This window comes from Aulonocara sp. 'chitande type north' Nkhata Bay, linkage group LG12, assembly GCF_057382095.1.
Source record: "Aulonocara sp. 'chitande type north' Nkhata Bay isolate Kocher_YH1m ecotype deep benthic linkage group LG12, A_spYH_male_GT1.1, whole genome shotgun sequence".
Classification (NCBI taxonomy): Eukaryota; Metazoa; Chordata; class Actinopteri; order Cichliformes; family Cichlidae; genus Aulonocara; species Aulonocara sp. 'chitande type north' Nkhata Bay.
In genome coordinates, this window is record NC_141355.1 from 5,225,221 (window position 1) to 5,253,033 (window position 27,813).

The window sequence follows — 27,813 nt, forward strand, 5'->3', positions numbered from 1 at the left end:
TGCCCGGGCCGATTTTTTGTCCCAGTCCAGCCCTGTATGCAGCTCATCTGCAGTCTGGTGTTGCCTACATCTTCCTATTCGGAAGGCAGAATTTCCAAGTTCTGAGTACAATCGAAAGCACCACGACTGCAGTTTTTGTGTTGGATGTAAAAAGCGCACATGACGCTGTGACGTAGGCTAGAATCATGGCGTCGGTCAACAACGGTCCAGGCGTGGGATTTCTCTTGTGGAAATATGCACATTATTTTTTCCTTTCCGTTGGTAGGTGGCACAGTGCACTTGTGGCAAGTAAGCAAATAGAAGACTGGGTATCCAGTTACGGAAGCAACACAAGAGAATTTTGAGTAAAACCAAAGTTACTTTCTCTAGTAACTAGTTACTTTGAAAGTAACGAGTAACTTGAAGTAACTGAGTTACTTTTGATAAAAGTAACTAGTAATGTAACTAAGTTACTAACTGTGTCTTCCACAGCACTGGGATCCTCTGCAGACTCAGGTTCTTCATGAAGAGTTTATGAAAGTCTCCACAAAGCTTTGGGGCACAGGTCTTGAGGACACGGGGACTCACCCCATCTGGTTCAGCAGACTTGCCTAAGTGTAGTCTTCTCATCTCATGAATAAAAGCAATAGGTGGGGAAAGGATGTCAGGACGTTTAACGGAGGCTATGGTGTAGCGTGGAGAGAGAGTGTCGTGGCTGTGGATTGCAGGCTGACTATAGGCACCACAGTCACACACAGTGCTTTAATGCACTGGACAAGACTACTCAGTATTTTCATGCAAGATTGGAAACAAAGTTGTTGAATCGTGATTTCCAAAAGGCAGCTTGGATGTAATCCAATAATGAAAACAAGGCAGACATTAAACACTGAAGAAAGGACTTTATTGTACACAAAATTGAGAGTTTCAAAACAAAACATATCCGTTCAAGTCTGGGTTATCTATATCTATCAGTAAAACACATTAAACAACTATAAAGGCAAACTGTTGCTTCGCAAAATGCTTGCCAGATTAACTTTTACCCTGACCATATCAGCAGAATTACCCACACTTTATAACAGCACAACAAAAGCAGGATGAACTAATAAAGCAAAAAAACAAAAAAAACAAAAAACGTAATACGCAAACTGAATTAAAAAAAAACAATACTAAAAAGCATTTAAATGTAGCTACTAATATTCAAATAAAAAACTGACCTTTCTATTTGGCTCTAACAGTCTGTGAGTTCCAGCTTTGTTGATGTTGACATACCTGTAACAGTAACTGCAGGTTATGCTGGTCTTTTTTTTAATTTTTTATTACAAATCAATTGATAACTTAGGGTACACTTTAGGGCAGCCCTATTTTATCTCCCTTCTGGACAATCTAGTGGGTTAAAATTTACAAAGTAAACATGAATTTGATAAGACTTGAAAATATGAATTGTTTACTGGTGGAATGGAACATGAAGTCTGTAGCTCATTTTCCAACAATCTTTTATATAACCAAAGATTTCTGCAGTCAGTCTCGTCCTGCTGGCCTGCTGCTTAGAAAGAATGCAGGTTGAAGGAAAAGGCATGGGCTTCACATTTCAACCTGAAAGCTGTGACCTTGTTTAGCCTATTCTGTGTATCAAAAACCAAAATGAACAAATATTTAAAAGGTCATATTGATTTTTTATTTTTATTTTAAAAAGACGGATATCAACAGCAACCCCTGAAATTAAAAACAAAACAACAACATCGTTTTTACAATGCTGTCTTTGCACTATTTTGCATGTGACATTGGATTTAAATAATCTGATTATCGCATTATGTTTTCAATATTACAAACTTTTTAGACACATGATTAAAGCATGAATGATCTATCAGTTAACAGACGAATATAGATTTACCAATGTTGTAGCTACAGCAGTGTCCATAACCTTAAGACCATGCTGTATAACTGACATCACTGACTCTTGGTCTCAGTAACCAGCAGCTTTGCCTTTTTTCCTTTCATCAGACCATGCAGAGATACAGCTGCCCGCCTTTTCCACAGCGTTAACTGTGTTGTAGAATTTTGCTATTTTATGTCCCTTAGCTTCAAGACCATCAACTACATCCTGCAGGGCAAAGAGGAGGGAGACTCAGATGGAACAAGAGAAATAGAACAAGGCTTTTATCATTTGAATACATTGAATAAATTACCTTTTCAAGCTTCGATTCAATTTCTACTTCACTTTGATAGTCAACAAAAACAACAGGCGTAATAATTGCCTCCTTAAGGCTCTTTCCAAACCAAAGGTGGTTCATGAGCGCCTTGGAGAGAAAAAATAATTCCATGAGATGATAAAGTGATGATTACAGGATAAATTAGTGTGAAGAATCTTGTCACTATGGGCCAAGCTTAAACAGCAAAGACGGGCATCAGTCTGCATCAATTTATTTTATTTAATATGTAATGGCACCTTTGTGTGTACCATGCATACGTACTGAGGCAACTGCCGGTGGAATCATTTCAGAACCAGACCCTCCAATCACCAGCGTCTTCGATGGAGACTTCAGCACAGATGGGGCCATATTGGAGGGAGGCCGCTCCCCTGAGAAATACAACAAAGACCTTGAATTGCAGGACAAAAGTAGAAAGCAGTCAGTATCTGGTGTGGCCACCATTTGCCTCACGCAGTGCAACACATCTCCGTTGCATTGATCAGGTTGTTGATTGTGGGCTGTAGAATGTTGGTCCACTCTACAATAGCTGTGCGAAGTTGCACATACACCTGCCCATACCAGAACTCCACCGCCACCATGGGCCGCTCGATCCACAACGTTGACGTCAGCAAACCGGTCACCCACACGAGGCCACACGCGCTGTCTGGAATCTGCCCTGAACAGTGAAAATCGAGACTCATCTGTGAACAGAACGCCACTCCAGCGTGCCAGACGCCATCAAATGTGAGCATTTTTCCACTTAAGTTGGTTACGACAACAAACTGCAGTCAGGTCCAGACCCTGATGAGGACGATGAGCATACAGATGAGTTTCCCTGAGACGGTTTCTGACAGTTCGTGCAGAAATTCTTCTGTTATGCAAACCGATTGTTGCTGCAGCTGTCCGGGTGGCTGGTGTCAGACCATCCTGGAGGTGAACATGCTGGATGTGGAGGTCCTGGGCTGGTGTGGTTACACATGGTCTACGGTTGTGAAGCCAGTTGGATGTACTGCCAAATTATCTGAAACACCTTTGGAGACGGTTTATGGTAGAGAAATGAACATTAATTTCATGGGCAACAGCTCTGGTAGAGATTCCTGCAGTCAGGATTCCAGTTGCACACTGCCTCAAAGGATGGGACTTCTGTGGCTGTCATGGTCCCCGTGTCTGCCCAGCCGGCCCCGCAAGGCTACATGTGTTTTTGCTTTGAAACGCAGACCTTCTCGTCGCTGGATGATTGTGCGAGACATGTTAGTGATCCTCTCTAGCTCTTGTGAATGTTAGCTTGTGTAAGATTCGTGACTTTGTGTAACCTGCCTTTCCTGTGTGATAGTTTTCCTCCCCGAACCCGTGACCTTCCCGCTGGGTGGACGTGTGTGTGTTGGAGTATAGGAGAAGAGAATGAGTGCAAGAGAGTTTTCCTCTGGACCCTTCCCTTGGACCCTCGGAACCCCGGATTTTTATAGGCTCAAATCATGGTCATAAATATTTTGTACTTGTAAATCAGGATTTGTATGTGTAAAAAGAATTTGTGTGTGTGTAAAAAAGTTTTGTATCTGTAAAAAGAATTTTTGTGTGCGTATGAAAGATTTGTGTGTGTCCAATCAGAGAACCCATCTGTTCTCTGATTGGATTGTTAAATTTGTGATTGACATGACATTGACCAATCAGCTGAAAGGAAGAAAAATAGGGTCAAAATTCATACTTGTAACTTGAAACTTGAGTGCAGAGTTTCACACGTATTTTTTAGCTAAGTCCACACACAAATCTTTTTAACGTACACACAAATTCTTTTTACACATACAAATCTTGTACAAATCAAGTACAAAAGTACAAAAGATTTATGATCACAATTTGAGCCCATAGGATTTTCCCCCACTGTATATATTCTGCACTTGGTGTTTGTAAATAAACCCGCTCTGCATGTGCCAGCTGCATTGTGCTGTGTGATCAAACTGCACATTTTAGAGTGGCCTTTTATTGCAGGCAGTCTAAGTCACACCTTTGCAATATTCATACTGTCTAATCAGCACTTTGATATACCTGTGAGGTGGAATGGATTACCTCGGCAAAGGAGAAGCGCTCACTAACACAGATTTAGAGAGCTTATGTAATTTGTGTTTATAGAAGGTCACTCAGAGCTCAACTGTGCCTGTTGTTGAAAACATTTTAGCAGGCTATGACATTAGAAAATGCAATTTGAATCCAAATTTATATTATAATATAATATATATTTGGCTTATATTTATATTGTTTTCATGAATGGTCAGATGATGCGTCACAATAAATTACGAAATGCCATTTTCTCTTCTGATTTCCTCAATGGTACTATTTTGCTATTATTAGAAATAACTTAAAAAAAAATGTCCTCTCAGGAAAATAATTTCAAGAAAAAAATTAAACTCTTTGTAGTATTCGTTTTTAAATAATCCGCCTTCCTCGTCTGATTACTTGTATTTCATAAAAAATAAATGTAAAAAGCATCCTACTGATCTCTTACCAGGAGAGACGCTATTAGCTCTATTACAGAAGTCAGTCAGCTGGTTGTTGAGAATGATTCCAGTGCTTGGAGAGAGGACGTTGGAGCCAAATCTGTAAAGAATAAACATTAAATTAACTACAACACCAAGACACTCTTTGTAGTACAAAAATAGTCTAAAAATAAGTTCCTCCATAATGTCTTAAATCTTCAGTTTCAAGAAAAAAAAATCTGATAGCTTGTTTCTAACAGTGAAACAGAATGATGCAGGTACTGACTCATCATTGATGCTGCTGGTGACAGACACAGCAGATCCATCTTCAGCCAGCACAGATACATGTGTGGTGCCGATGCTGTCCATATGTGAGGTGTCGCCGTAATACTGGGGATCATGAGTCTTTTCGCTGCTGATCAAGCTCCGTTTGCTGTCTGCAAAGCTATCCTCTATCAAATTCTTTGCCATCTGTGTGAAATACAGAGAATTAATAAAATGAATTAAAACTAATTAAATAAGCACATTACAGAAATACATTGCCATCAAGAAAATTAACCAGTAACAGGCAAATGTTAACAGAGTTTTGATCATTGATGCATCACTGATGCTGCTGTTGGAAGACACAGCAGGAGCATCTTCAGCCAGCACAGACCAATGTGTGGTACTGATGCTGTCCAGATATGAGGTCAAGGTGTAATTAACACTAGGGGGTTATGACACTGTTTAGTGATCAAACTCCATATGTAACTGGCAAAGATATATTCTCTGAAATGCTTTGCCGTGTGTGTACACCAGAGCATTGGAAAACATCACATTACACAAAATGGACAAATACTAAAATGATAATAATACACATTAAAATACTTAGAGACAAATAATAAAGCAATTTAGGTTTATGTGCTTTGAAAACTTTTATTCATACTTAAATGTTTCAAAAGTTTCATCAGAATTATGCTGAAATGAAAATGCAGAGTTACTGGGAAATTTTTCATAGTACTCTAAACAGACCTGTGAAGGACACCGTTAGTGCTTCTATAAGAACTTTAATTGTAAGTAGCAGCCAGGTACTGATAATCAAATGCCCCTGATTAGCTGATAATTAGGAAGGGTGAACACCTCTGTAAAAGCACTTTGTAAACACATAGTCACAATCTCACTCCAGCAAATTAAGCTAAAGTCTGACTGTGCAAAACTCAGAGATATTACAAAAAACTTCAGATCTCTTCTCACCTCAACTCATTATCAATGTGCATAGACTGACTGTGGTGGGGTGAAGTTTGCTGATAACTGCAGGCAAGGGGTGAAGCAGTGGGTTCAGGCAGAGCAGAGGCTCATTATTTTCATCATGTCCCCCCTGTTTTAGTAACACACCAGGGCCTGGATGCAGAGGTGGCAAGTAGAAGTAACTAGTGTTAAAAATTTGAGTGAATCTAAGTGAAGTTGGCTCTCTTTCTTATCCCTCCCTGTGAAAAACAGCAGCTGGACCTTTAGCTAGCAACACACTGTGAGACAAGCTGCACACAAACAGTCTGTGTGTTTGCTGATGTTTGTTGAGCAGACAGAAACGTTGCACAGACTCTTGTGATTAATAAATCAATAGGATTACCTTTCATGTGTTGCTGTTTCGACTTAAATCGGTTTGATGTTTAAAGGCTCGCAGTGACAAAATAATAACTTCCTTCAAATGCTTTAAAGCAAAAGAGCCTATTTTTAAAGTGTAAGGAGATGAAAGGACAGATGTTTGTTTATAAACGTAGGGAGTAAAAGTAAAACAATGCATACTCAAAGTACAGATACCTGAAAATTCTGCTTAAGTACAGTAACTAAATATTTGTACTTCGTTACTTCCCACCTCTGCCTGGAGGAGAGGTGCAGCTTGATTTTTCAAATATACTGATAATTATAAATTAAATAGGTACATTTATAATTATAAGTAAATTGAGCTAACAATGCTATATGCTCATATTGAAACCAGGGCATCCCCTTTAAATATTTTGCACTATTTGTTTTGTGTTTTGTGATGTGGTATTGCTACTTTTACTTGTTTAGTCACTTAAATATAATCATACTATATGCAATAAAGCAGGTGCAAATCTGTAGGATTTTGAGATACTTACTTTATCCGAGCTGAAGTTTGGATCTCGGATATGTTTCTTTAATCCATTGGCAAATTTTAAAGCTTCAATATAACGGTGATAAAACAAAATCTTTTCATCAGTCGTCTTAGGTTCTGAATTCATTTTGTATCCTGAAAATATAAATAATTGTTATTTCTTTTATTTAAAACATCATTTCTTAGTGTATCACATTTGTAAAGATTGATAAGGATCTTTTTTTAATATGAAACAAACTCTACATGCTAGAAGCAACAATCAGGAACCTTTCATGATGTTGAGGATGAAGCTGAGGATGGCTCCCCCTGCAGGGGGCGGCGGGAAGTACAGCTTATACTCTCCCAAAGAAATATTCCACGCATCAGTCACATTAGCTTCATACGATGCCAAGTCCTCCAGTGTGAGTGTTCCTCCTGAGCAAAAACAGTGAAACAAATGATTCAGCTGAACAAAAATGAACACAATGCATTTCATAATCAAGACTTTGAATGGATCCAGACAGATCACAGTGTGGCCTGTGAGGGATCATGTTAGATTTTTCCAAATCCAATCGATTTTTTAATTTATAATTAGATCATTGTGCCTGGCAGACATAGAAAACGGTCAGAAAGAGAGCAGGATGAAACCCATCTGATAATACCTTCATTCTGTATGTCACTGATTAAATTCTTTGCTATTGTTCCGTTGTAAAACACATCTGGTCCCTCGTTTGCGATCTTCTCCAAAGTGTCAGCCAGTTTCTCAAATTTCACAGTATCACCGGTCTTAAGCAGGTTCCCATTTTTATCTAAATATAACTCCCTAAAAGACAAAGACAGTGAAATAAAGCTGAAACATTCATTGTTTGCTCTTTGTATTTTTGAAATCACATTGTGGGTGTATTTCATACCGTAGTGACATGTTACCAATGCGTGGGATGTGTTGACCTTGGTAGTAAGGAATAGGGAATCCTTCTCTGGCTAATTTGATGGTCGGCTGAAAGAGGTCGGCCCAGGGCAACTTCCCATAAAGCCGGTGTGCCGCTTCATAACCTCGAATTTCCCCAGGAACCCCAATCCATTTGCTACCTGGTTAGATAGATAATGGATAGTCAGTGCTGGAAAGTCCCACATACATTTGCTCATGTTTTGAGTAAACTGTAAGGTCCTGACCTTTAATGATCTGAGATGACATTTGTTATAATTTGGTGCTTTGTAAATACTCCATTCTATTCTGCTCCATTTCAGAGGGAAACATTGTAAATTTTAAATGTGTGTGTTTGTAACTGATTATGTTAGAGATAACATTTTGCATCTTACAGTTAATTTTAGTTTATTTCACTATATTTACATATTTACACTATTTCTGGCTCAAAGAAGCATTTAGCATATCTTATACTTACTTTTCTTACTGTTTATGCAGCCTGTGTGCAGGAGTGTAGCACAGAACTCTGGGCCATATAAATAAATGGTGCCTGTAGCCCCCTTTCTTTCCTTGATCCATCTTTCTCACACATATTCTAATTTCTATTTTCTTTATTTTTTATATCTGCCACAAGCGAACTGCTCCAAGAAATACTCCCAGTTCTTATTGCGCTCCATCCCATACTCAAAAGACACTTCTTAACAGAGACTATGCTGATTCTATATATGGATCCACAGCTTCGCTTCAAAGTCAAAACACTATAGATGATCAGGAAGTAATGCAGGAGGGTCATTTGTACTCTGCTGACAGCAACATAAGAGACAGGGACATGTGCATCCACAGCAGCCTGTGTCTCTGGCCCCACTTCAGCATCTCACAACATTTTCAGCTTCACCTCCACAGACAGATAATCTGCCAGGGAACGAGTGGAGATGAGCCAAAGCAGAAACAATGACTGATAAAGATGGACTTGTGAGGAAATTTAAGATTCGTCCTGGATTTATATTAATTTATATTATCTGGAGACCAGAAAATGGGAAAGATGGGACAGCATTCTGGCAAGCTGTCTATTGTTGAACAGCCCATTCAGAAACTGATCTTTCTCTTAGAAGCTGTTTAATGTGACGATTATATTTTTATTGTATAAAGACTTTATGTGTGGACATTCTCTGCAGACTCGCATTGATAATTCTATTAGAGGTGGACAGGTCAATCCAAATATCGATAGTATCAATACCATCACTGATATCAGTATCAAATCGATCCATCCATCCATTCTTTGGCGCTTATCCTTTTTCAGGGTTGCAGGGCGGCTGGAGCCTATCCCAGCTCTCTTAGGGCAAGAAGCAGGGTACAGCCTGCACAGGTCGAATTTGGCAAATGTGCAGTGATTCAGCTCAAACAGTAAAGGGCTTTAACGTTGTTAAGTGCTGCTGTTTTTGCAGCTTGTTATCACGACTCAATTCAAAACCTTTGAAGGTGATTATATTACTGCCTATGGAATTGGCTGCTTGCACATCTGGCAATGCACCATCAGTGCTGAAAGGTGTACACAGGTCTTAGAGCAACTTATGCTTCCATCGAGTTGACATCTATTTCAGCAAGACCACGCTAAACCGCATACTGCATCTATTACAATAGCATCTCTTCACAGTAGAAGTACCTGGGTGTAGAAAAATGGCCTGCCTGCAGTTCAAACCTTTGACCAAGAAAAAAAAACACATTGGGTGCATCATGAAATGAAAGATATGACAAAAAGGACCCAGGACTGTGGAGCAGCTAGAATCCTTTGGCAAATAAAAATGTGGGTTTTTTGACCCGGTATTTGAATTTCTCTGGACTTGTTAATTATTTCTTTGAAGAGGTATAAGATCATTTATGTTTTTGTTGCTGAGTAAATTATTTTCTTGTATTTTGAGTTTGATTATGTTTTCTTTGTGTCCAGTCTGTCTCTGTCTCATCTGAGGGTCCTGTCTTTAGTGTTTTAGTGTTTTGTTCTTTTGTCCAATTGTTTTGTCCTAGTTTAAGTGTGTGTGTGTGTGTGTGTGTGTTGTTGTATTGCTTATAATGTTTGCACTCCGTGCTTACTGTCCCTTGTGGTCCACCGTAGTGGCAACGGGGAGTGTTTGTTTTCACGAAAGTGGGTGTGTTTTATGTTGAACTGAACGAGCGGCAATAAAAAGATAATGGTGGCTCACGAAGCAGATTATGAATACGTTATTCATAAATTTGAGACAGAATATTACATGGTGTCAGAGTAAATCGAACTAAACGCCCACTGACAGAGCGAAATGGATTCGTCGGGAGTTCCTGCACCACGGATGGACTGGGATTCAGCCACGACGAGAACCTCCGTGCCATGCTTGAGCGCACACGGGAGCGAGGAGTACGTCTCAATCCAGAGAAATGTGTCATAGGCGCCACAGAAGTGAGTTACTTTGGACACAAACTCACCCGGGAGGGCATCCAGCCAGACCCAAAGAAACTGCAGGCCATAAAGGACATGCCACCTCCTGAGAATAAGAATGAGCTTGAGACAATCCTTGGAATGGCGAACTACCTGTCCAGATTCGCACCACGACTATCAGAGGTGAACGCACCGCTGTGTCAGCTGCTCAAACAAGACTCGGAGTTCATCTGGGATCAGACCCACGACAGAGTCTTCCAGCAAATGAAAGATCTCATAACCAGAGAACCAGGCCCCATACTGGCATACTACGACACGACCAAGGAGCTACGGCTACAGGTAGATGCATCGAAGTATGGTTTGGGAGTTGTGTTGATGCAGGACGGACACCCAATAGCATATGCTTCAAAGACACTGACCCCAACAGAAGTCAACTATGCACAGATCGAAAAAGAGCTCTTTGCAGTGCTGTTTGGATGCAAGCATTTCCACACCTACATATACGGCAGGAGAGTCATCGTCGAGTCGGACCACAAGCCGTTGGAGCACATACTGAAGAAACCAATCTCTGTAGCCCCTGCTCGTCTGCAGCGCATGCTGTTACAGCTGCAGAGATACGACATAGAGATTGTGCACCGGCCCGGAAAAGACATACCTGTGGCCGACACACTGTCCAGGAAACCATTGCACGACCAAGACAGCACGCTGAGTGAAGGCATGGAGGACCAGATCCACTCAGTGATAAACAGCCTCCCAGTAAGTGACAAAAAACTCTCAGAGATACAGGCTGCAACAGGATGCGACCCGCAGCTCTCCCTGCTGAAGCAAACTGTGCAGGATGGCTGGCCTGAGGACAGAAAAAAATGCCCCAAAACCCTTTTGGACTTCTGGAATTTCAGAGATGAAATTTCACACTTCCATGGCATCATCTTCAAAGGTGACAAAATTATAGTGCCGATAGCCCTAAGAAACAACATGCTGGAGAGAATCCACACTGGGCACATGGGGATTGAGAGGAGTAAGCAGAGAGCAAGGGACGCCCTCTTCTGGCCAGGCATGGGCAAGGACATAGCTGCCACGGTGGAAAACTGTTCCATATGTCAGGAGAGGCGCGCGGCGAATCCCAAAGAACCTCTCATCCCACACCAGATCCCTGAGAGACCATGGCAGGCAGTGGCCTCAGATCTCTTCACATGGCGTGGACGGGACTACTTGGTAGTTGTGGACTATTACAGCCGCTACTTTGAGGTTGAAAGGCTATTCTCTACCACTGCAGGGTCGATGGCTTCAGGTCACCCGCGCAGCTCCTCATGAGTCGACGTCTACGCTCAGTGCTTCCCATTACCGGATGCCACCTGGTACCTCGCATCATAAGCCCGACGGTTGTGCAAAAAACACGGATGGAAAGACAAGAGCATCAGAGGCGTTACTACAATCGCAGCGCCACACCACTACCGAGGCTGCAGCAGGGGGACCACATTCGCTTTCAGCACGAGTCCAGAGCCTGGAAACTGGCTGTCATCATCCAACCTGCAGAGACTGCCCGCTCTTTCGTGATCCGCACTGGCGAGGGACAGACTATACGGCGTAACCGACGGCACCTGAGAGGCGCCAAGGCGTCACCGGCACCTTCAGCACCAACATCCGATCTGGTCACCCAGCCAGATAGTGCAGCTCAGCAACAAGCAGAGCCCCTGTCGCCATCTAAAGACACTAAAACACCAACCATGGACACTAGCCCTGCACTGACCACCAGATCAGGACGAGTGGTCAAACCGAGGGTTATTCTTGACCTGTGATTGTAAAGGGTGTAGGCGGATCGCTGCCCTAAAAAAAAAAAAAAAAAAAAAAAAAAAATGGAAACATGTCAAATGTCCATGTACTAATGAGTGCATATCCCGCATTGCATTGTTGTTGTTAGTTTTATGCCCAGTAATTTTACACATGGCAGTGTTGAAAAACTGTTCCTTATCCTCATGTTCAGGATGTTCTATTTTGAAATGTATACCAGCTGTGTCACTGGCGGACATTTAAAAAAAAAAGGGAGATGTTGTATTGCTTATAATGTTTGCACTCCGTGCTTACTGTCCCTTGTGGTCCACCGTAGTGGCAACGGGGAGTGTTTGTTTTCACGAAAGTGGGTGTGTTTTATGTTGAACTGAACGAGCGGCAATAAAAAGATAATGGTGGCTCACGAAGCAGATTATGAATACATTATTCATAAATTTGAGACAGAATATTACATGTGTGTGTGCGTGTGTGTCAGTGAAGCTCGCGTCCATGCAATAACGATACTGAGGCGAGTTGTTTAAGATATCCTGAACTTCCATAAATAGGAAACTCAAGCCTGCTTTAATGTTAGCTTATAACCAGCTGTTGATGTTTAGCTGGTTTGTTGTTGACTGCCTGGAGTTGGAAGCGCTGATTGTCCAGTCTCCTTACAGTAACTAAATAATAATGTTTATGCACTCCTTAGCATGTTAGGGTCCTGACTTTTGTTCAGGAGATGAGGTTAGAGGTGAGGAGGAGGATGACATTTTAACAAGATACCTGTCATGCTGTCTCTTTCCTTCGCTTCTTTGGTGACCAGAACCCTGTCTCAGGTGATAAAACAAAGGTATGATCCTTCATATCTTGAGTTTGTCTTGCAGACTAAAGTGCAGAATGTAAAAAATACCTCTACAGATAACTGAAACTTTTGTGTTACATCTTGTGCATGATTTGGAGAAAGACTTGTTAAGACCTGTTTGGAGAAAGACCTGACTACTTCAATCTCTCTGGTTGTTTCTGAAACTAAGGAGCATGTGTTTCATGGTGTTAATTTATGCTAGATTATTCTGATAGTGTCATATACGACACCAACTCATTGTCTTTAATAACTGCCAATGCCCAAACCCTCTGTAGTGGTTTGCTTGATCTCTTTTTTCTTTTCTTTTTATAATATCCTAGTTTTGCTTTTTTGAGGAAAGAGGAATGACTCACAGTGTGCATTAGCAGTGACCTGTACAGAATAAATTAGGTGTGGCATAAATGTGAGTCCAAGAGCAGATTAGACTAAAACATTATAAATATTAGCATTATGGAAGAAAAACAGCCCACCTTGCGGCCACTCTGTGGTTTTATGGCACAACTTAAACAGGTCAGACTTCACCTTCCTGGGGACAGTCTCTCTGGAGTTGATGATTTTCACTTTACCTTTGAAAAGATGACATATTATTATGTTATTCCCCAGCAGGGCTGAGCAAAGAGGAGCGAGGGTGTTTTGTTACCAGAGCTGTCCATCACTGTGAATATGACCCCGCCTCCGATCCCCGCACTCTGTGGGTTGATGATGGAGGTGCACAGCAGCGCAGCAATGGCAGCATCTACTGCAGAGCCGTTTTTTTTCTGAAGAATGTCCCTAAAACAGTTCATCGTTATCACTCTAGTGTTATTGTTATCATGTGTGTTAGAGGCGCACAATGAATTTAATTTTAGTGGTGTCCTCGGGATTCCCATATGCTTGTTTGCCATTCACCTATAGGGACCATTTTTGATCCGAGGACACCACAAGGGTTACAATTGTAATGTCAAATAAATTGCCTTGACTGAATAACACAACAATGTGTTGTCTTTGTTGTTATTGCATGTGCTAAGGATGCACACTTCATTGAATTTTATTTCTCAATCATGTCCCACAATTAAATTAACCTGATCATTTGCAGACAAACAGGAGGATCTTGAAATCTAAACAGCCACTTTTTCAGGTGTCTGTGAGGAGCCTAGCATCAGGACTGTGGACAAGCTGGAGACAGGGCAGAGAGGACTGACTGAGACCAGTGTAAGGTCAGTTGCAATCGTCCAAGTGGGAGGAAATGAGAGCATGAATTACAATTTCACCATCTTTCATGGAAAGAAAAGGTCTCAGTTCAATATTTAACCACCAAGTTAAATATGTCAAATATCACACCAAGGTTTTTTGCATAGGGTTTGATGCTGGACAGATGAAGCTGACCGCAAAGCTCTCTACTTAAACCGAGCACTTTGAGTGCTCGGTTTAAGTAGAAAAGCAATTTAAACAACAGTTTAAAAGTGAAAGCAGTGCTCTGTGGATTTAATCCTGTGTTAGGTTTTAGTAACTGCACTGAATTTAGGTGAATAAGGAGGACCAACTTTATTTTGATCCAAATATTTGTACATTAGTGGGGAAGTTAAAGTTTGTATCCAACGTAGAAGAAAAGACAGTAGCATTGTGTTTGCAAATTAAAAAGTGCAAGTAAAATGGTTACATACTGTTTCAAACAAATAAACTAAGAAAAATATTGAAAGTTGTAGCAAAAAGAGGTAAAATAAGATGGCAGATTAAAAGGTTTAAATTAACTGAATTGAACCCTACATGAGAAAAAGCTGAGTAATTAAAAAATAAATGAAAGAATCAGAAAATATTGAATGTAAGCTGACATTCTTTAGGGGACTGGGAAGACTTGATACTAGAACTGTGACTTAAACAAGTCGCTACTTACTAAGGAAAGTATGAATTACATTCCAGGCTCCTTCTATACCAGGTATTGTTATGGTAGGTGCTGATATGCATTTATATGTGAAAGTTTTGGTAATATCTCTTTAAACATTTGTTTTCATGTTGGCTTGAAATACAACATCACTGTTGTACTGCAACTTAAGTATGCGTTTAAATGTAATGCTTAGGAGAGGCAAAGCGTGATAGCCACATGTTGGACCAGCACATCTATTACATGCTTTACCGTGATACTGGGATATTATTCCCTATAGGGAACATAGGGGCATATATATATGCCTCTATGTTGTCAGACGATGTCAGTAAAAATACTGATTTGTCAGTCGGGAACAAAACAGGTCTTAGATCCGGATCTTTGAAGTGGACGATGGGTTCCGATTCCCCCCACACACACACACACACACACACACACACACACACACACACACACACACACACACACACGGAGAGAGAGAGAGAGAGAAGTAGCAGGAAGAGAGACGAGTAAGACAATAGCGGTAAGTGGGTATAAAAAGATTTATTTTTGACATATATGACCTATGAAAGATGTAGGCTAATGCAGATTTTGCTGTGGACAATCCGTTTGTCAGGACGTCATTTTTAAATGTAAGTTAATTAAGAAGAAAAGCCATCTGAGAATCTAAAGAATAACACATTTCTTATCGAATCAACTAAAAAAAAAGCGACTAACAAGTGTTTGTTTTATTTCTTTTTAAAATTCATTACATTAGCGTTTTATTTACGATAATGTAATAAGGTTTGTCCGGTAGAATGTCTCGTAAATAGGGAATTGGCGTGAAGATTCTGCATTGACCTGTATTATGCAGATCGGACTGAATTTTGCCTTTTATGAAATGGCATATTGGTTTTGTAAAGAACGAGAAGTTCTGAGTAGTTGTCTTGTAAAAAGATATAGAGAAAAAAAACAACCGCACACCTCCATGATGAGACGCGGGTTACACAGTTCTCAAAGATGTTTGTATTTGGAACAGTGCATAATATTATGTGTAATGTGAAAAACAAAAATTGTGTCAGAAGTTTAAAATGTTACTCACCGTCCAATCTCTGAACATTTCCTGGAGTCTGCGGCCACTGCAGCTTTTAAGAAAGTGTAACTAGGTGGAGGACTATGGTCCTTATCACACCGACATACCAAATAAGCAATAAGAACAAGTAGAAGACATAGAACACATATACCCCACAGATATACACGCTTTACGGATACTGGTGTATTGCAGTAGGACTCAGGCATCGCTGCTTTCTTCTGTCTAACCGTCGGCAGTTCACTTCCTCTGAAAGTTTACAGCTTCTTGATTCCCCAGATAGCACAGCGACATATTGCGCACATATATGCGCTGTGTGGGCAATGATAGGCGCAGCGTACCGGAGACGTGTGTTTGTGGTAAGCAGAGGTAGCTGCTTCGACGTTTAATGCTGCGGAAGCCACACAGACAGGGGTCCGGAAGCGCCTATGTTTTTTTCTTCTTCTCATCTCTGCAAGACACTTGGTGGACCTCAGTTGTTTCCTCCTTGTGTGTGATCCCACCAGGGATAGCGTGGACATCGTTTTCCCACTGAAAAAAAATGTAGCATCGACAGCCCTTATCGCAGTTTATCGACTTCCTACTGTTCTCTATGCGATGTTCATGAACCTCGCGCTGATCTTCCTCACCTAAACCATAAAGCACTTTGCATCAAGATGGTGACTTTTCGTCTCTCGTCAGTGATGTTGGTCTCACCGAGATCTGTGTAAATCCGTCTGTGGAGGGGAATGAGGGAAGAGACGTTACTACAGCAAATTATGATCTTCAGTTGGACTAATATCAAGTGCAGCAGAATGTTCGGGTGTCTGTCAGAGCTGCTTAAATACGAATTATTTATAGTGATCTAACACTGAACTAAAAACTCAAGTGTGAAAAATCCAGTTAACTGAAATGTAAAACTAAACTTAAGGAAAAATAAAAACTGAAACAATATTTTGTATTTAAATTGAAACCTATGTGTATAGGGCGCCCCATATATGTGAACTGTCTTTAGCTTAAATGTATTTTGTTAGCTTCAGATTTGGACAAATTTGTCAACACAACCTGTGAAAGCATTTGTTGAAACTGAAATGTCTGAGTTAACTGTATTCAGAGTGTTTGTATTTTAAAATGTTCTCTTTTTCTTTCAGAACATATTATATCTATATGTGTTGTATAAATAATTCAAATAAGTAACAATATTATAATAATAATTATTCTTATTATATTATAATATTATATAATATAATAATATAATATTAATTATATAATATATATTATATATATATTACCGTGCTGCCCCATATGGTGGCACGGTGGTTAGCACTGTTGCCGCACAGCAAGAAGTTCAATTCCAACATCAGGCGGGGTCTTTCTGTGTGGAGTTTGCATGTTCTCCCCGTGTTTGCGTGGTTTCTCTCCGGGTACTCCGGCTTCCTCCCACCGTCTAAAGACATGCAGCTTGTGGGGATAGGTTAATTGGATAATCCAAAATTGTCACTAGGTGTGAATGTGCGAATGAATGTGAGTGTGAATGGTTGTCTGTCCCTGTGTGTTGGCCCTGCGACAGACTGGCGACCTGTCCAGGGTGTACCCTGCCTTTCGCCCTATGACAGCTGGGATAGGCTCCAGCGCCCCCCGCGACCCTGAAAAAGGATAAGCGGAAGACCCCCTGTCTTTCTTGATCCATATCTTTCACATATCTTCTGATTTTTTATTTTTCTTTAATAAGGAGTTGATCCAACAAATGTACAAAACAATTTGTAGTGGTCATTAGGGTATCTGTATTTCTATATCACATTTAATGAAAGTCTAAAATAGGTCAGTAAGTCTGCATAGTTTGAAATTTCCCCATAATTTAATCCTAATGCTGTAGTTTACATTTACTTCATAGTTAAATAAGTTATGCTTTGAGAGGTCAAACCAAATCCTCGGGGTGCCCCATAAAAACTGCAATTATCTTCATAATTGTGAAAGTTTTAGTAAGTGCCCAGTATTATATGTGTTCATGAAACTGTAACCACAAGACTAAACTACCTTTGCTGAATTCCAATCCCCCCCCCCCCCCCCCCTCCCATATATGCATCAGGACTTGTTTCTATCTCTATCTCTATCTAAAGATATAGAGATAGTACTGGTTTGTCTGTATAGGAAATTTAGCAAATGGGCAGGAAATGCTGACAATGTCAGAGTTAGAAATAATGATTTCAGTGGAAATCAAATCATGAATGTATTCTTCCAACTTTGCCTTCCTCAAAACAAACACCTCTTTCAGCAATTCCGGCCTGGCAGATAATTCCACATGTCAATTTTTCAAGGTAATCTGATGAGACTTCACCCCATGCTTCCTGGAGTAAATATCACAAGTTGGATTGCATGATGGGGTCTTCCTCCCTGTCAAACAGTTTGAGCTGTTCCGACAGCTCAATAGTGTTTAGATCCGGAGACTGTGCTGGCCACTCCATTACGATCAGGATTCTAGCTGACTGATTATTTTTTAAATATTGCTGAGGTGTGTTTTAGGTCATCCTGTTATAGGATGAAATTGGGCCCAATCAAGTGTTGTCCACATGGTGGTGGTCCTTACTTAAGTTGCCCTTTTATTCCATACAAATAGGCTATTTTAACACCCCCAAAGCACCTCCAGACCATTATGATGCATCCATCATATTTAACTTATGATATTAAGCAGTGTTCTTGTCATGGTCCCTCAGTTCTCTCCACTTTAGGCTCACTGGTTTTGTTGTTGTTTTGGTTGTTTTTGTTTTCTCACTGTCTCTCCTTATTCCTCATTCTCTCTTTTCCTCTATCAGTTTGTGTTTAGTTTTGATGTTGGTTGTGTTCAGTTGCAAGACTCATTCTGGGGCCCCGCCCCTGGTTCCATGTGCCTCAAAGTAATCTGTGCACCTGTTCCTGATTACCATTACCATGACTAGTTAAGGTAGTGGTTAGCCTTCGGTCTTTGCTGGATTGTTGAACTAGTCTCAGTTAGTGGAGCCTGGCTCCTTGCCTTTTGCTGCTTAACCCACTCCAAGGTAATGGTGATTTTGTTCTTATCTTTGGGGAGAGAGGTTGGTGGTGAGAGCACTTTGAGCATTGAAGTTGTGTTCCATCTCAATGCTCTCTGACAGCTACTATTTATTGCAGCTACCATTTGAGTGCCTGTCTTTGTCAGTAACTACACACTCTGAGGTATTTGTCTTCTTCCACAGTTGTGCATCGGGGTGTCCCACTCCTTTTTCTGTCCTTGTCTGTGAAGGCCGTAGTTAACAGCACAGTAAGAGATTTAAAGTATTCTTGCAATTTCTCTGGTTGAATAGTCTTTCTATGCACAGCACTACACTGATGGGTAATTGTAAACACACAACTACTGATGCTTCAGATACTAAACTAACAAAGAATGCCATGCTCCCATTTTTGCCCTTATTAGCATAATAGTTTTCAGTTGAGCAACACAATTGAAAAATGGTTTCCATCTGCAGATGGCTGACAGTTGAGACAAGAGGCCTCTTTGCAAAAATGTAGATCACAAAAAATCATCTTTGATCATCAGTCATCGTCAATCGTCAGTTTAAAGTGTAGATATAGGTCAAACACTTCTCCTTTCATTAGGGTCGATATATATATATATATATATGTGTGTGTAAACACTACTGGTTAAAGGTTTGGGATCACTAGCAAATTATTTTGTAAAACACATCTGGTCCATGCTCTGCAGTCATCTTCAAAGTGTCAGCCAGTTTCTCAAATTTCACAAAATTACCGGTTTTAAGCAGGTTACCATTTTTATCTGGATATAACTTCCTAAAAGACAAACAGAGTGAGATAAAGTTAAAACATTCATTGTTTGCTCCTCATATTTTTGAAATCACATTTTGGCTGAATTTTATACCGTAGTGAAATTTAAGCAATGCGTGGGATGTGTTAACCTGGAACTGGAGGAATAGGAAATGGGTGGACCTCCAGGGCAACAGAAAGCTACGTGACTGTGACAGCTCATTATATCACAGCGGAGTGCGATATAATGAGCGGTATGTATTATTGTAGGGTCTACCTTACAATATAAAGCGCCTTGAGGCGAGTGTTGTTGTGATTTGGCGCTTTATAAATAAAATTGAATTGAATTGAGTGGCAGATATAAAGACTGTACTGCCCTATATTGTATCATTTTTATTTTTTTTAATAATTGCGTGGAATGAGTCTTGAGTTGAATGCTTTTAACCGGCAAAAAATACTTCAATAAGTAAATAAGTAAATGTTAAATTTTTGTATTTTTTCTTTTTTTGCTGATCCGAAAATTGATCCGATCCGTGACTTAAAACCGTGATCCGATCCGAACCGTGAGATTTTTGATCCATTGCACCACTACCATTGAGTAGTTCTCACACTCACCTGACCTAAATGCAATAGAACACCTCTGGGGTATTGTGTTTTGATCTATCTGACACCACCATGTAAAGTAAATGGAATAGCTTGCTGCATCATTTTTGATTTTGATTTTCTATGATTCATTCTTCTTTTTTTTCTAAATTCCATTTCTACCTGAACTATTTATTGATGGAATAATAGTTATTTAAGAAATATATATTTAGAATACCTGTTTTTATTGTAGATGACTTATGAACACTTTATTACTATATTAGACCACACGTGTACATGTTGGCTAATATAATTTATTCCTTGGAATTAGGATAAATTCTTAACATTTACTTCAGTTAATGACATTTAACTTAAACTGGGCTTTTATTATGATAACCAGAAGGTTAATACATAGTCACAGTGGACGTCTAAGCAACTGAATGGTGTGAGTTGTGTGCATCTCTGACACAACTCACACAACAAACACTGGTATTCCTACCTGGTAGTGATGGGATTTCCGGCTCTTTTTAGAGAACCGGCTCTTTCGGCTCCGAATCGGCTTTTCAGGTTGTTTTGTTGCTTTAATTAATTTATTATTAACAACAATATAAAATTATGCACAAAAGGAATTACTAATGTTAAAAAAAGTGGTTTTATTTATATATGTTTATATATAAATATATACGGTGGCCCCTAGAGACAAAGCACATACAAACTCCAAAACACATTCCTAGCGTTAACTGAACTTCCAAAACAGAGCTACCTAGATCACGTAAATTACACAATTGAAATCATATGTGTATTGTTTGTGTATTTATACACAAGCACTCATATATATTCAAATAATTAAAAAAAAAAAAAGTTCATTTACCTTTTACTACCACACACCAAATCCGGTCGTTGGTACTTCCTGGCTTGTGTAGCCACTAGTTAACAAAAGCTCAACACTGTGCCCAGCATTCTGGAGCACTTCTGTTGTCTTTTGTACGTGCTTCGGGGTTTGTACGTGCTTTGTCTCTAGGGGCCAACGTAAATATACTTTTATTTATTCACTCCACATAAAATGTAATAAATAAATCATATAATACAAAAACCAACTATTCACTTTTCAACTTTTAACTATTTAAATTTTCTGCTTTTTCCTTTTAAACAAATTTAAAGTAAAACAACACAAAACACTGCAAACCACAACACAATTAAATATAAATTAAAATTTGAAAACAAAAAGAAGATGCATATTCTCTGTCATATGGGCCTGCATGAATAAACTTTCTGAATCCTTTATCATCTGCAACTGAAAATAGTTGTGGATGATTACTAAAGTTGATGTTAAATAGCGAGTTTATTGAAATGGTTTTGTCTATTACAACAGCATTTTAAATATCATACTTTCTCTGGTGTCTTCAGTAAAGCTAAAACAAGAGTACATTTACGTCCTTGGTTCTTTCAGGAAAACTTTTTGTTGAGATTTGCTGATATTATACTAAAAAAAAAATGTATGTGCAGAAAATCTGATAGGTATTCTTCTATTGGAGATGAGGACTTGGATGCAAAAGTGCTGGACATTCAGCGTCATCACCCAAATGCCGGCTGCAGAATGATGATGGGACATCTACGATCCAGAGGCATACACATTCAAAGTAAGCTGATATTGTTTGAATATCCAAACACCAGTTTCTGGCCCAGAAAGCATGTGTCAGTGTGGCCATGATGTGATATTTTAATGTTTCCATCAAAAATGACTAGGCATGTTCTCATCACTGTTATGCAGTTATGTTCCTGTTTGAACCAGTTTGTACACGATTCTCTCTCCTCAGTAAATCTGTACAGCACCTGGATACTTACCTGAAGCAATGAAGATCTGTCTCATAAGCATTACAGTGTTTACAATACAGTCTTTTTGTAGTTGGTAGTACTAAGACATGATCTGTTTGTTAATCAGGATTTCGACTGATGGATTCAATGAGTCAATCCAGAAGGGGTCATGATGCGACGGTTATCTAGTCAGACTGCAAGGCGTCGTCAGTACAGTGTACCAGCACCAAATCACCTTTGGCATATCGATGGAAATCATAAACTAATTCGGTCAGTACTTGCATCACTTTTTCCCTATTCCATTTAAGTAACAGGATGCATGTATAAAATTGTAAAATGAAGCCTTGAGTTTGTAAATGTCATCTTAAATGTACTGTCATATAAGGCAATGTACAGGATGAGCTATAGTCATGTCTGAGGCTTTACATTATGCATGTGATTCCTTGCACTACAGATCTTTCTGTAAAGTGTTTAAGTTTCCCTTCTATTATTTCTTTTTCATTCCTGTTATAACATGTTGTCACTTTATATGGAACTGAAATATTGGTCTTACATTTTCCTTTAAAGATAGTATTCTTCTGTAAAAATGTAACTGGGGACATGACAATGTTTTTTTTTTTTTAAATTCTGCCTTGTCAGATGGAGATTTGTTGTCCATGGTGGGAAAGATGTTTTTTCTAGGTTAATTGTCTACCTTAAAGCTGCCACCAACAACAAAGTTACAACAGTTTTTGATGGTTTCTTATCAGCAATCAGACAATATGGCATACCGTCACGAGTCCGGTAAGAGGTGTTTAACAAATACAGTATGCCAAAAAAACTCTGTATTGGACAGTAGTTATATTCAGATTGTTACTCTCACTGACTCGGATCAAACTTCTCTACTCTTTTTTTCAGGTCAGACAAGGGGGGGGGGGGGGGGGGGGGAGGTTGCACATTTCATGGTGCAGACAATGGGGGAGAACAGGAACTCTCACATTACAGGCAGAAGTGTTCACAACCAGCGGTAAGGACAAGTAAATTGTCTTACATTTTTTGGCACACATGCAATTGTAATAAAACAAATGGTTTCTGAGCATAATTGACTGGTTTCACAGCACATTAACACTACACTAATAATTGACTTAGAAGGCTGTTGACATAGGAATACCTGAAAAACCCTAAATGAACAATTTCCCTCACTGTGTCTTACAGCATTGAGCGCCTGTGGAGGGATGTATATGAAAACGTCCTTGACCTTTTCTACACAATCTTCACCCAGCTGGAGATCCAAGGACTGCTCAACCCTGGTGAAGAAATTGATTTGTTTGCACTGCACAGATGCTTTTTGCATCACATTCAACATCATCTTCAGTCATTCCAGGAAGCATGGAATCAGCACGGACTCAGAACAGCAAACAACCATTCACCTCTGCACGTCTGGTTGCTCCACCGAAAGGAGGGACAAGATTTGTCACAGGTACATGACTATTTGATCCGTATTTGTTCTTGTATGTAAAACTCTGCTATCTGTAGTGGAGATGAGTTTATTTCTACTGTGAAAGTTGGTGTACCAAATATTTCTCCTGTAAGTGGAAATGTCATTGTGTCAAGCCATTCTCTCCTTTTATCTCATCTGTCAGGTATAGATGGCAATACTTTAAACAACGTTAAATTTGTTATACCTGAAGAGAACCAATCCTGACCTAGAATGGGTGAATGAATAATTAGTTGGTAGCCAATGCCTAAGAAACTCACATAGGCCCTGACAGACTCAATAAGTCCATCTAGGAACAGCTGCAGGAAACACCTCTTCAGTTTAGATTTAAAACATGTGCATGCTCTTTCAGGTTGATGAGGATTATGGTGTGGACTGGACAGGACCACATAATCATCGCCCATCAAATGAGATCACCATTCCTGAAATTCAGCTCCCACGTGCACTGAATGAACGAGGGCTTGCTGTGCTACCAAACAACAACATTTCACTCAGTCAAGCTTTGGATGCCTACTGTGAAACTGTTCAGTCACTCAAAGTTATGTTTGATACCACACCTTAACTCTTCAAAGTAAGCAGGTGCAATATGTTTACACCCCTTTTAGGTTTCTACATCTATGGCTTTGTAGCTAATACTGACTCAAAACAGCATAACCAATTTCATTTTCAACAAAACAAAACAGTGAGTGGCTATAAAACAGGATTTGTTTTACACAGCTGTCACTTTAATGATATTCATTTCTTGGATGTACAGTACATGTCAACTCTGAGCAGATTTAATACAATGCACACAGTACAGTAGTATAACACCTTAATGCAAATAATTTTTCCAGTAGCGAGAATAAACTAAACATACTGTGTAATTTATAATGTACAGTAAACAACTGATTTTGTTTAGTGAACTCTGTCAGTTTATATTAAAAGAAAAGCCATAAATGCTCACCTGTACTGTGTATTTTTCACTGTCAAGTGTATTAAAGGAACTAGAACTCACTAGATTGTCAGTTTCTTTGAACACTGAGTACAGTAATGTGATGCAAGAAAGAAAAAAATGGTCTAATCTTACCAAGTGGTTATGGATTCAATCCTAAACCAGACCAAAACCTGAGTCAGTAGATTTGAGACACACCTCAATTTCCATCAGAAATGACTCATAGGTACAGTAGTGTGCAGGAAGACCTAGTACTTCAAAACGGATGGAAGACTGCTGTTGACCACTTCCACAGTCATTTCTCTCGGCAAGACTTCCCATCCTGTCCAAAACTTGATGAGGGCTTTTTGTTGTGCACAAGATGCTGCAACAGAAGATTGTTTTAAACTATGATGACATCCTATATACATTATTTTGAATCTTTTATGGAGAAATACCATAAAAGATGACCACTTACATATAGGGCATAGGGCTGTGCGATATCACCAAAATCTCATATCCCGATATAAGAATTCTATCGTCCCGATAACGATATAAATCACAAAAAAAATGTAACATTTTCTGTAAATTCTGTGAATCTCGACTTGCGGGAAGTGTTTCCAGCTGCGCGTCATGTAGCTGGAGTCGAGTGTTTTAACCGATGCATGAAACTATACATTTTTAGACATAAGTTGTAAAGGCCGCAGTTTTCTTTGTGAGTATTTATTACACGGCGCGCTGCGGGGAAAAGCCTGTTCTAACGTTTGAGTCTAAGGTTTATTTTTTAGCACCTGGCGGCTCTTTTTTAATTCTCATCCGTAAATAATCTGCTCTTTCACGTGATTCCGTTTATTTTGAAAAGTCTCAACAGGATCTTGAGCTTTATTGTGAAAGGTTTATGTGGAACATAAACAAGCGGTGTTCTGGCTCACCGTCAAACAGTCTTGTAAGATCTGTGTTCCCTAAAAAGAGTACAACTAGGTTATGTTGCGTATGAGAAATCCAGGCAGTAATTTTAACACAATTAACTCATTTACATAACACATTTTCTTTACATGATGAAATATTCTCTTATTTAATCCACTATACATGTGCCCAGTCTAGTTTCATACATACATACATACCAAAATTCAAATGCAAGCCAGACTGTACTAGAGAAACTGCCTTTGAGAAGAAGAATCTCTTCACCCCTTCTCCAACAGCAACATCCCCTAAAAGAAAGAAGAAAAAAAAACTTGTGAAGTTTCGAATTAGTCAGTCACTGGATTTCTAATGTTTTCCCAATACAGAATCAATACCTTCCAGTTTGCATCTGACAGGGCCCGCCCACTCTACCGTTGGGGCTTTGTAGAGGGAGATAAGTGATCTCTGTTGATCCACAATACGTTCCCGCAAGTCCATTTGCAGGACTACTGCCTTTCTGGTCTTATACTTTGAAAGTAACTCGGACTTGTAGAGCCAGGCTGCTCTGGTTGCATCTTGTTCACATTTCCACTCTGAAAGGTACACATTTGTATGGATCACATAAATCAAAAGAAATACAATATATGTAATTTTTGCCATTTGTCTGGTATGTTCCTAACTTAATTCCTGTCACTACCTGGTTTTTCCCCTAGAAGTGACTTTTCCTCATCTTGATGAGATGCATCTTCCTGCACTACCATATCACCTGACGATTGCTCTGCTCTTGCTGAGGTTAAGGTGGATTCGAAGATGATACCATCTGGTTCCTTTACTCCGCAGGACAGATTCCAGGCATCACTGTTGCTACAGGATGGGACCTCTGACCTTGCTGTTGTACTACAAATCTGCCTAGCCCAGGGGTGGGAAATTCCAGGCCTCGAGGGCCGGTGTCCTGCAGGTTTTAGATCTCACCTTGGGTCAACACACCTGAATCACATGATTAGTTCGTTACCAGGCCTCTGGAGAACTGCAGGACATGTTGAGGAGCTAATTTAGTCATTTAAATCAGCTGTGTTGGTTCAAGGACACATCTAAAACCTGCAGGGACACCGGCCCTCAAGGCCTGGAGTTGCCCACCCCTGGCCTAGCCTGACTTTCAGTAACAGACTGAGGTTCAGCACCACTCAATGAACTGTGAGAGGGATTGGCAGAGATTTCAGCATCCATCACCAATATATATAAAGTGGATTTACTTAGTTTCCACACTGTATACTAAAATATATAAAAAAATCAAAGATGTTCCTTACCTTGTGCATTTAGTGATGTGGTTTTTCATTTTATTTAAAGGAATGTTAATGTCACAATTCAGGCATTTTGTGGGGGGTCCTTGTTGCTGGAGCGTTTTCAGGCTCTACAGACAATATGGATATATATATATATATATATATATATATATATATATACATGACAGGGGATTTCTAAAAATCACCCTGTAATTCTTCAGCTAAGACACCTGAGTTAGAAAACATAGAGACTGCAGTCGTTTTTACACGCGTGGGCAGCAATGAACGCACCTTGCGAACTGCGCTGCTGCTGCCTGCGTACTTTTATTTTATACAGCACATGTTGTGTGTTTGTGTGTGTGTGTGTGTGTGTGTAAAAATAACAACGTCACTCAGAAAAAACAGAATCAGCACATAATAAAAGCACGCTCTGCAAACCTGCAGTTTCCTGTCTACATCTGTTCTCTGAAAAAGAGGAAGTGGTTCAGTAGCTGGCACAAAAGTTATTAAGTGAAAAGTCACATAGACATTTAGATCGCTTAGCACATTTCATGAAGCTGATCAAATTATATAAAAACAAAAATCTCTTGACAATATATATATATATATATATATATATATATATATATATATATATATATACATATACACACACACACACTTGGTGCATGCGTGATGAGAAAATATTTTGACAGTTCTGCAATCGCATTTGCCAACGTGAGAAGCAGAAACAAATTGTAAACACAAAATGACATCTCCTTCTAAACTTTTTCTAGCAATTGCTTACATACACATTCAGAACCATTATTACTCATATGCAGTCATGTTTCTAACCAGCTGACAGCTAAAGTGATTTGACAAATAGTTGAGCTTAGCCATTTGAACTAGTTTATTAATACATGCAAATAACATATTCTGACCCTAGTCATTACTCACGTCTTCCAAATCAATACTTTTCTGCAGTGGCCTTATATAGATCAAAGCTTGTCCAATTCCACTCAATAGGCTGCGGAGATATCGCACTGTATATCCAGTGTCTGGGCTTGGGATTGTGCACAGGTTACGGCTTCGTGTTGTACCCGAGATTCTCAGCAGTTCAAACCCTCCTGTGTCTTTTAGCTGAGGGAAGGTATCCTCAATCTTTGCCTTGACCACTTCTGGGTCATCATCCTTTCCTGTAAAACACATTACTTACTGATATGTACCGTTATATGTACCGTTATATGTACCGTTATATGTACCGTTTTTGTAGTAATGTATTACTACAAAAACGGTACATATAAGAATAAAAAAAATAGTTTAACTAAATCTTGAAATATTAACAAATGACATGTAGCATCCCCTTGGAATGAAATCCGGTTCTCTCCAAGTCCAGCTGCTGCTAGGTCAAATTTGACTGCTTTAGCTGGCACTGTGTCTGACATATGATCATGTAAACAGAAGAAGGTGTGTATGTAAATGG

The 27,813-nt window shown here is 39.6% G+C and overlaps 2 protein-coding genes and 1 pseudogene across 5 annotated transcripts; 1 reads left to right on the forward strand and 2 right to left on the reverse strand.

The window, feature by feature from the left end:
• Positions 1–879: 879 nt before the first annotated feature.
• LOC147316751 (glutathione hydrolase 5 proenzyme-like) lies at positions 880–15,968 on the reverse strand. 3 transcript variants are annotated; one of them, XM_086313317.1, is made up of 12 exons: positions 15,638–15,968; positions 13,336–13,466; positions 13,166–13,261; positions 7,646–7,823; positions 7,397–7,557; positions 7,023–7,169; positions 6,760–6,890; positions 4,926–5,110; positions 4,669–4,760; positions 2,451–2,557; positions 2,166–2,276; positions 880–2,080 (listed from the first exon to the last, which is right to left on the reverse strand). In XM_086313317.1, exons 1-12 carry the CDS (start codon positions 15,832–15,834, stop codon positions 1,943–1,945), a joined length of 1,674 nt encoding a protein of 557 aa, XP_086169443.1. In that variant the 5' UTR covers positions 15,835–15,968; the 3' UTR covers positions 880–1,942. The 3 variants fall into 3 exon arrangements, 1 of the variants encoding a protein (XP_086169443.1); XR_015131726.1 differs by lacking the exon at positions 880–2,080 and adding an exon at positions 2,748–3,198 and having other exon boundaries at positions 2,237–2,276; positions 2,451–2,577; XR_015131725.1 differs by lacking the exon at positions 880–2,080 and having other exon boundaries at positions 2,237–2,276; positions 2,451–3,198.
• Positions 15,969–21,461: 5,493 nt separating this feature from the next.
• On the forward strand, positions 21,462–24,180 carry LOC147316752 (uncharacterized; annotated as a pseudogene). The gene is made up of 6 exons (XR_015131696.1): positions 21,462–21,603; positions 21,906–22,048; positions 22,418–22,561; positions 22,686–22,784; positions 22,973–23,237; positions 23,608–24,180. The product of XR_015131696.1 is annotated as an uncharacterized LOC147316752 (transcript).
• Positions 24,181–25,047: 867 nt separating this feature from the next.
• LOC147316753 (uncharacterized) lies at positions 25,048–27,775 on the reverse strand. Its single transcript, XM_086313051.1, has 8 exons — positions 27,689–27,775; positions 27,288–27,521; positions 26,376–26,479; positions 26,213–26,260; positions 25,766–25,977; positions 25,464–25,661; positions 25,290–25,376; positions 25,048–25,127 (listed from the first exon to the last, which is right to left on the reverse strand). The coding sequence occupies exons 1-8, from the start codon at positions 27,773–27,775 to the stop codon at positions 25,048–25,050; spliced, it is 1,050 nt and encodes a 349-aa protein (XP_086169177.1).
• Between the last annotated feature and the right edge of the window lie 38 nt (positions 27,776–27,813).

Excerpts from the sequence above, each read along its gene's own strand:
- LOC147316753 (XM_086313051.1), bottom strand. The coding sequence starts at position 27,775 with ATGTCAGACACAGTGCCAGCTAAAGCAGTCAAATTTGACCTAGCAGCA. Across the intron at positions 27,522-27,688 it reads GGATTTCATTCCAAGGGGAT|GATGATGACCCAGAAGTGGT; the intron begins GCTACATGTCAT and ends TTTACAGGAAAG. Across the intron at positions 25,128-25,289 it reads TGGCTTGCATTTGAATTTTG|GGAACACAGATCTTACAAGA; the intron begins GTATGTATGTAT and ends TACTCTTTTTAG.
- LOC147316751 (XM_086313317.1), bottom strand. The coding sequence starts at position 15,834 with ATGCCTGAGTCCTACTGCAATACACCAGTATCCGTAAAGCGTGTATAT. Across the intron at positions 13,262-13,335 it reads CACAGTGATGGACAGCTCTG|GTAAAGTGAAAATCATCAAC; the intron begins GTAACAAAACAC and ends ATCTTTTCAAAG. Across the intron at positions 5,111-6,759 it reads CAAACTTCAGCTCGGATAAA|ATGGCAAAGAATTTGATAGA; the intron begins GTAAGTATCTCA and ends TATTTCACACAG.